General features: G+C 39.7%; 1 protein-coding gene across 2 annotated transcripts in view; it reads right to left on the bottom strand.

Moving 5' to 3' along the window:
• Positions 1 to 3,830: 3,830 nt before the first annotated feature.
• Positions 3,831 to 9,130, bottom strand: part of LOC129507264 (inhibitor of carbonic anhydrase-like) — a 39,324-nt gene continuing 34,024 nt past the window's right edge. Inside the window, exons 14-17 of one of the 2 annotated variants that reach the window (XM_055321597.1) lie at positions 7,411 to 7,475; positions 6,684 to 6,868; positions 5,219 to 5,405; positions 3,831 to 4,163 (exon numbers count right to left, since the gene is read on the bottom strand). In XM_055321597.1, the coding sequence (XP_055177572.1) occupies positions 4,129 to 4,163; positions 5,219 to 5,405; positions 6,684 to 6,868; positions 7,411 to 7,475 (472 nt within the window). In that variant the 3' untranslated portion in view covers positions 3,831 to 4,128. The remainder of the gene's footprint in view (positions 4,164 to 5,218; positions 5,406 to 6,683; positions 6,869 to 7,410; positions 7,476 to 9,130) is intronic. The other variant, XM_055321598.1, reaches the window with a different exon arrangement.

Genomic DNA, 9,130 nt, shown 5'->3' with positions numbered 1-9,130 from the left:
AGAAAATGAGTCCAGATGGAGACTTTGAACAATAACATTAACCAATTTGACCTAATTGCTATTTATAGAGTCACACTACATGTTACAGATCTATACATTACAGAACTACACCCCCAAAATACAGATTACATTTTTTTCCCAAGTGTGCATGGGACAACCACCAAGATAGACCATATTCTGGCCATTAAAAATAACTCAATAAGTCTAAGGGGATTGAAGTTTTACAGAATATATTCTCTGACCACAAAGGAATTAAATTAGAAATCAATTAACAAAAGGTTATCTGGGAAATCATCAAGTATTTGGAAATCAAAAATAACTTTTAAGTAATCAACAGATCTAACAAGAAATCTTTGGGAAATTAGAAAAAATGTTACCTGAATGGTAAAGAAAACATAACATACCAAAATTTTAGGAATGCAACCCAAATAGTACTTAGAAGGAAATTTATAGTTTTAAATGTCTGTATTAGAAGACTGTTCTAAACTGATCTAAACTTGTACCTTAAGAATCTAAGAAAAAAGCAAATTAAATGACAAGTAAATAGAAGACAGGAAATAAGGGCAAGAACAGAAAATGAGATAGAAAATACACAAATAGTGAAAATTAAAAAAAAAACAAAAATTTGTTCTTTGAAAAGTTCAATAAAATTTATAAAGTAACTAGACTGATCAAGAAAAATGAAGGGATAGAACACAAATTACCAATATGGAAAGTAGAAGAATAGATGTCATTTACATCCTATAGATATTAAAAGATAATAAGGAAATATTTTTGGACAAGTTTATGGCAAAAATAGACCATTTTGATAAAATAGAAAAATTCCTTGAAAAACACAAATTTACAGTTCTATATTTTCACTGGGTCTTCTTTAAGCCTTACACTTTTTTCTTTGTTATGCTCATGTTTTCATTTAAATCCTTGGGAATGTTTATAACAACTGTTTTAAAGTTAATTGACTGTATCTGATAAAGGCTTAATATCCAAGACCTATAAAGAATATATCAAACTCAACACTCCAAAAATGAATAATCCAGTTAGGAAATGGACAGAAGACATGAATAGACATTTTCTCAAAGAAGATATCCAGATAGCTAACAGACACATGAAAAGATGCTCAACGTCACTCATCATCAGAGAAATACGAATCAAAACCACAATGAAGGACACCTGGGTGGCTCAGCAGTTAAGTATCTGCTTTTGGATCAGGGCATGATCCCAGGATCTGGGATGAAGTCCCACATCGGGCTCCCTGCGGCGAGCCTGCTTCTCCCTCTGCCTATGTCTCTGCTTCTCTGCGTGTGTGTGTGTCTCTCATGAATAAATAAATAAATCTTTTTTTAAGAAAAAGGTTAAAAAAAAACACCATGAGACACCTGTCAGAATGGCTAAAATAACAACACAAGAAACAACAGGGGTTGGCGAGGATATGGAGACAGAGGAACCCTCTTACACTGTTGGTGGGAGTGCAAACTGGTGCAGCCACTGTAGAAACCAATATAGAATTTCCTCAAAAAGTTAAAAATAGAACTATCCCATGATCCAGCAACTGCACTACTAGGTAATTACCCACTGGATACAGAAATACAGATTTGAAGGGGTATATGCACCCTGATGTATGTAGCATTATCAACAATAACCAAAATATGGAAAGAGGCCAAATGTCCGACAACTATTGAATGAATAAAAACTATTGAATGAATAAAGAAGATATATGTACAATGGAATATTAGCCATCAGAAAGAATGAAATCTTGCCATTTTAGCAATATGGATGGACTTAGTCCATTATGCTAAGCAAAATAAGTCAGTCAGGAAAGACAAATACCATATGATTTTAGTCATGTGGAATTTAAGAAACAAAACATATGAACATGTGGGAAGGGAGGGGAAAGAAAAAGAGAGAGGGAAACAAACCATATGGGATTCTTAACAATAGAACAAACTGAGGGTTGATGGGGGGGTTGGGGATGGGCTAGATGCATGATGGGTATTAGCAGGGCACTAGTGGTGAGCACTGGGTGTTGTAAGTAATGAATCACTGAATTCTTCTCTGGAAACCAATATTGCACTGTATGTTAACTAACAAGAATTTAAATAAAAATTTGAAGAAAAAAATGTTTTTAAGTTCATTATCTAAATACCATCATCTCCTTGGTTTTTAGGTATGTGGAGGCTTAAAAAAAAAAGCTTTCATTTATTATTTGAGAGAGAGGGAAGAGGAGCAGAGGGAATCTCAAGTAGATTCTTAAGCATACTCTGCACTGAGCACAGAGCCCCACACAGGAATCAATCTCATGACCCTGAGATCATGACCTGAGCCAAAGTTGTGATTCTGGTGCTTAACCGATTGAGCCACCCAGGCGCCCCTCTAAGTATGCTTTTATAGAATGGTTTTTCTTTTGATTCTGAGTCAAATTTTATGCTTCTTTGCATATCTGGTAATTTTTGCATACGATGCTGGATATTACGTATACTACATTTTCAACGTATTTAGATTTAGTTGTCTTCCTTTAATAGGTATTGAAGCTTATTTTATTATTTTAAGATTTTATTTATTTATTCATAACAGACACAGAGAAAGAGAGAGAGAGAGAGAGAGAGGCAGAGGGAGAAGCAGGCACCATGCAGGGAGCCCAACGTGGGACTTGATCCCGGGTCTCCATCATCACACTCCGGGCCAAAAGCAGCGCTAAACTGCAGGGCCACTGGGGCTGCCCTGAAGTTTATTTTAGAAGGCAGTTAAGTTACTTATATATCAGCTGGATCCTACCAAGGCTAGTTTCATTTTCAGGGCAGTTATGGAGCTCCTTCAGTCTACAGTTACTTTATTTATCCTCACATCCAAGATTTAACCTTCAGTGGAATCCTTAGGTGTTTGAATAGGTCTCTTCACTCTGATTAGGAACACAAATGATTCCTAGCTCTGTGTGGATGCTGGGAATTATTCAGCTTATAGTTTTCTCTCAGTTATTCTTTGTCTAGTTGAATGGATTTCAATTTCATCCTATACTCATGTGGATTTGTATTTCACCAAACATTCAAGGAGACTCTTCTACAGATTTCTTCTGTATACAAACTCCAGTCATTTTGCTTCCCTATGCTCCTCTCTCTGTTTCCTCAGCTCAGTGAGACAGGCTTTCTTGGGTTTCCCCTCCTTGTGCCATCATCTGGAAACTTCCTCTAGACAAAAAGTAGGGTCATCATTCTGCTTACCTCTTTTCTTTCCCTTCTTTCAAGGACCAGAGTCCTGTGCTGCTATTGTCCAATGTTTGAAAACAGTTGTTTCATACACTTTGTCTAGTCTTTTAGTTGTTTATGGAAAGAGGGCAAGTCCTGTACTGGTTGCTCTCTCACAGACAGAAGTAGAAGTCCTACACTCATAAAACTAACAGTTAACAATATATACCTTAGGGTCCCATTCAGTATTTGAGTCACTGCCATAAGGTACAATTATGGTAATACTAGATATAGCAAAATCTCTGATAAGAAACTGACTTAAATGAGTGTAAATCATACTTTCAGGAAATTGACTGTAAAAAGGGAGTAGGGTTAGATTTTTGCAGTAATTTTAATGTTTTCAATTAATCTGAGTCATGATTTTGATTCCACTTTATGAATTTTAAATGTTCAAATATATTTTTAAATAGACAAGCTCATTCCTTATCCTTTGTTTTTATTATGTAAGTCCTTGATACTGCACACACAGATGCTTTTTTTTTTCACACTTGTAATCACCACTCAGACTCCCTTCAGATAGATTTATTGTTTAATTCTATTTAAGTGATTTGACTCTTGGGTAAAATAAAGAATAGGGAGGGAAGATGAGCTAGTATTATATAGTTCTTTTAAAAGGTACAATTTAATAGATACTAAATTTGGAGGCATAAATCTATAACTCTAGTATAAAGACATAGTTTTCTCCCCTTAAAAAAAATCTGAGGACATTTAATGAAGTTTTCTGAGAAAACACAATAATTTTTATTCATTTTAATTTTTGTATCAGTTATAACATGTAATTATAAAACAACTGAGGTTAATAGAGGTCCACATGCAGACAAACAAGGATGTGTCTCCATTGTATTTGTGGATGCTGAGCATCTCTGTGGTTGCCCACTTTGATCAGTTTTTAATGTACATGGAATGTACAGGCGTCCTGAAGTTCTGTGAAGCAAAACATAAGAAAGACTTTCAGGTACTTCCTGTGCTTACTCAACAAGTCTGTTCCTGTTTTCTGAAAGTAAATGCAAGGTAATAATAGTTTTTTTAAAAGATTTTATTTATTTATTCATGAGAGACACAGAGAGAAGGCAGAGACATAGGGAGATGGAGAAGCAGGCTCCTCACAGGGAGCCTGATATGGGACTCGGTCCCAGAACTCTGGGATCACGCCCTGAGCCAAAGACAGACGCTCAACCTCTGAGCCACACAGGAGTCCCAGTAATAATTCTTTAAAATCCTTTCATTCTCTCCTCTCTCTCTCTCTCTCTCTCTCTCTCTCTCTCTCTCTCCCTCTCCCCCCTAACTAACATCAGTGCTATCCTTAAATAACTACATTTTCCTTTCCTCCTGCTCTCATCATCTTCAACACACAATATAATTCAACAAAACTTTAGGCACACTCCCAGCAATTTGATTATCCTAGCTCAATTTTATTTCTTCAACATAATCCTTTTTGAGGCAACTATGTTATTCTAAAACATACACACACACATACATATAAATTATGCCATTCTAATATATATGTATATAAAAAACTAGAAAGGGTACACTATTGTACTAACTTCATTTTGTTTGTATTGATATTATTTATACATTTTACTTATAATCTTTGAAAGTTGATCCTTTATGAATGATATATAGGAGTCATTTCCCAACCTTCTCCCTACACTGAAGGGCTCACATATGTGTACCTTTTCATTTTGTTATGAAAAAAATGGAAAAGCACAATTAAACAAGTTTAACTTCCAAATGATCTCAATTACACTCTCTGTCTCCTTCAAATGAAGGTCTTTTTTTTCAGGTAGCCTCTTATATTGTTGTCTAATTGAGCTGCCTCACTGGTAAGTCTGCATCCTCCTGCAGGGCCAGGAGCAAGCCCTCTCCATCTATGTGTTCCTATCAGTCCTGGCCCAGGGCTTGGCATACGACGGTCCTTAATACAAACATGTTTACCTTGATTCCCATGGTATTGTTCCTCAGTGTTTTATTCTACTCACCAGAGTGTAAGCATTGTCCCATGTTATCAAGAGCCTTAAGATACTCTGGTCCTAAGTATTTTCGATAAGTTGTTCCATCCTGAAGGTTAGCCAAACATGCTGTGTCATCACTGAAGAGCAGGTCCTTGGATGAGGATTGAAACATCTGGAACATCCTGTATTCAAACCCATTTCTTCCAAAGAGCTCCTGAGTTAGACAGACAGACATACAGACAGTGAGCACAGTGCCAAGGAGCATGAGGTTGTGCTTCTGAGGCTTCTTCTGCTCAGATCTGAGTCTGCTGTGCTGCTCAGCTCCAGCCCCTGGGAGACTTGGGACACACAGCACTATTAAGGCAAAAAATATGGCCTCTGGGTTCAAATCCTGGCCCTAGCTTTGCCTTGTCATGTGACTTTAGGAAACTTCTTGAACTCAGTGAACCTCAGATTACTCATTGGTAAATGGAGATAACACTAAATAGTGAGATAATGTATGTGAAGTAATTGCTAAATGGAAAAAAAAGCTTCAAGTTTTGTGGCCAGTGTATCACACTACTCCAATCACTGCTGGATATTTTCAACTTTCCCGGTCATGCTACCTTTCCTCTTGCTGCCCAAAGAAAGCCCTTGCTGTCTTGCCTCTTCTCTAGGTCTGCCCCAGGCACCTGACTGTTTCCATCTCTTCCTTCTCCTCCTCTCTTTTTCTTTGTTCAGGGGCAGCTTCCCTTTTGGGAAACACATCCCTTCAGAAGTACCTGACCAAGAGCCCTTTGTTTTGCCGGTTCTCCCTGGGTTGTAGTCCTTTAACTGGGATGTGTGGCCAGAATATACTCATCTGGGGCTCTTCCAGGAAGGGGATGTGTGAGTGCAAAAGGCAGATGAGGCTTTGGGTTTTCCTTAAGATCATTTGGTTTAGGCATCCTGCTACTTCATAGCCTTTGTTGGCTGCCTGTAGAGGTCATAAGTTGTCTGAATGTTGGCTCTTGAACTTTCATGAAGCCTAAAACGGTGCTCAGTCTGCCCAGGTTCAGCAATGCATTGGGACCCAACCTAAGTCAGGTAGAGTAGCCTCCATTCTGCTTTTTCCACATATACCTCCTCACCTTAGTGTAAAAGGCACTGAGCCAATTCCCTTATTTCTGTGACAGAAGAAGAAAGAGACAACTCTCATGGAGGAACTGAACAAGTCCATGAGGTACCAGGAGTGTGCTCAGAAAGGCAAGTGGGTCTCAGGGAGACCCTTCAGATACTCATGTGTCCGAGGCTTTTTCAGTCCACTTGAATATCCTAGATAACCCCAAAGCGCAAAGTAAACATAGCCACCAGCTAGCTTTTTGCTTTCATCAGAGGCAGGGCTGCAAGAATCTAGTTCCACTGCCCAGGGAGAGAGGGTATGAGACTGGGCTGGGTGTGTCAGTCAGTTCTGAAGGTGCCTGAGCACTCAGTTGGGGGGAATGTGTGGACAGGACCTCCTCTGTGCCTATACCTGTTGATTGAAGAGCATTCTGCGAACAGAAGCTGCCTTATCTTTCCTTGAGACCACAGCATGATTTGGGACTATGGCCAGGTGGCACCTGTGAGCTTCAGTCACAGGCCTCCTGGTACCATCAAGGCACAGCAGCTCAAAGTCTTCTTGCTTCAGATCTTTAGCCCATGCTTCAGGGTTCTTTCCTGTGGAGAAGGAAGGTCAGTCAGCCACAGCTTCAGTCAAGGTGCCCTCCCCCGGGGGCTGTGACCTAACTAACGATGTCTGGAAGAATCACAGACACAGGAAAATGAAATAAAACTTTAAAAATAAAACAGAAGAGAAAAATTCATGGTTATAAATTCATAGCCTCTCTGGTTAATGCCTTTTCAGTCCTGTTAAAGGGCAAAGATTTCTTAAACAGGTCTGACAAAGCACTAGCTAGAAAGAAGGCTGATAAAAAAAAAAAAGAAAGAAAGAAGGCTGATAAATTGAACCACATTAAATATTAAAATGTTCATCATTAAGACATCATTAAGAAAATGAAAAGGCAAGCCTTTCAGAGAGAAACAAGATATTGTCAATTCATGTAGCTGACAAAAACTTGTATCCAAAATATATAAGGAATGCCAATAAATTAAGAGAACCAGACATGCTTTAATAAGTTTCCTGGTTGCCCAACTGGGGAGTGACTTCTCGGCAAACTCAGATTTTTTCCAAGGGAGGAAATGACAGCACAAGCACACACCTTCAGTGTTCTGGAAGACGGTTGTCTCCTTCACAAAGGCAACATCTCCCTTCTCAACCAGACACCTGCACAGCAAGGATTAGGTCAGGGAGGGTCAATAGGAGTGGGAGGTGGAGACACCCAGAGGGAACCATCGAGAAGATCACAACCCCTCCACCGGAGCCCCCAGGCACACTGCACACTGACCACATCCACACACACAACTGTAACACTCAGCTGTCCCTGAGAATTAGAGGGGAACTGTAATAGAAAAAGAAACCTGCTTATTTTTGTTTCTATTGTCGATAACCACTGTTTGGTTCCTTATTTTAAATACTGTTTGGTTTCTCCAAAGAAGGTTCTCCTATTAACAGGCATGTTCAAGGATGACTCTCTGGTGTGATCAAAATTCACATCAGAGATTAAAATCAGCATGGGAGACATGATCTTGACGTAGTCTTTTCACATCCATATGTCTAGTCAGCCTTAATGATCACTAGTTAATATGCATCACTAGATATGTGTTCACACATATCTTAATATTTCTTAATACCCAGAAAAACATTTGTCTGTGTTTAAAGTCCATTCCTTATGAGAAATGTTGAATACATTAACAATCAGTTCTACGACATCCAGTCAGTTGGCAGTTGACATTAATGATTCATTTTCAGGAACACCTCTCTGGTTTTCTCTCTCTCCTAACTTCAGGTCTCTCTATACTTAGCTAGGATCAATTACTTTCATTCAAGTTTCCTAAATTCCTTTTGCCCTGTTTCTTTCCTCTTCTTGCTCTTCATATAATTCCAGGCCTGAATATGGATGACCTCAGGTGTGTCTGCACCTCAGCAGGGAGGCAGACCAGAGACCTTCATGATCATTAACTTCTAGGCCTTCCTGCTTTCCTTGCTCTTCTCTAGATCTGTGATTCTCACATATGGGCTGGGGTCAGCAGCATCGGCACCAGCTGTGAACCTGTCAGAATTGCACATTGTTGGGCCCCACCCCAGACCTACTAGATCAGAAACTTCTTGGGTGCGGCCCAGCAAACTGTGTTTTAAGAAGCCCCCTGAGAGATTTTGTGCCCTAATGGTGAGAACCACTGTTTGAGAGGGCCACCCTCCCTATTCTATAGAGCAATGACCAAATCGTTTTCCAGATTCCTGCATGCCTCTGTCTCTCCACATACCCTTTCAGCAGCACCTCACTCTGACAGGTGCTCCTGCTTCCCAGAGAAAACAGGTATCATTACATAGGCTTTCTTTCAGCCTCCCTCTGCCAAATCTGTCCGCCCAAGTCTCCAGTGCTCTTCTCCTGCTCTCTAGGCACAAAGAAGGAGTGGAGGTCTCCCTCCCAACAAAAGTGTCTTTCCCAGGTACCCTGCATCCCATCCCCACCCACACTCTTAGGCACCTTCCCATAGTTACCCTCTTTTCCTTGTGTAATTGGAATCTTTCTCCATTCACTGGGCTCTTTTTTATCAGCATTCATACTTCTTTTCTTTTTTAAAAAGCAATAATCTCTATCTTGATCCCACACTGCTCTTAGTGATGGGCCTCCCCCCCCCCCACTCATCCAAACACTTAAAATGAATCATTGCACTTTCGATCAGCACCGCTTCACACCACCCTCACTGACTCCTGCCAGTCAGCTTATGGGACTGACTGTTGAATCTGCTCCCACCAAATCCAGGGGCCAGTTTACCATACTCATTTTATTTGACCTCTCAAGGTCATCCTTTCCC

This window comes from Nyctereutes procyonoides, unplaced genomic scaffold (assembly GCF_905146905.1).
Source record: "Nyctereutes procyonoides isolate TBG_1078 unplaced genomic scaffold, NYPRO_anot_genome, whole genome shotgun sequence".
In the NCBI taxonomy this organism is placed as follows: Eukaryota; Metazoa; Chordata; class Mammalia; order Carnivora; family Canidae; genus Nyctereutes; species Nyctereutes procyonoides.
This window is presented reverse-complemented; position numbering and strand designations above follow the sequence as displayed.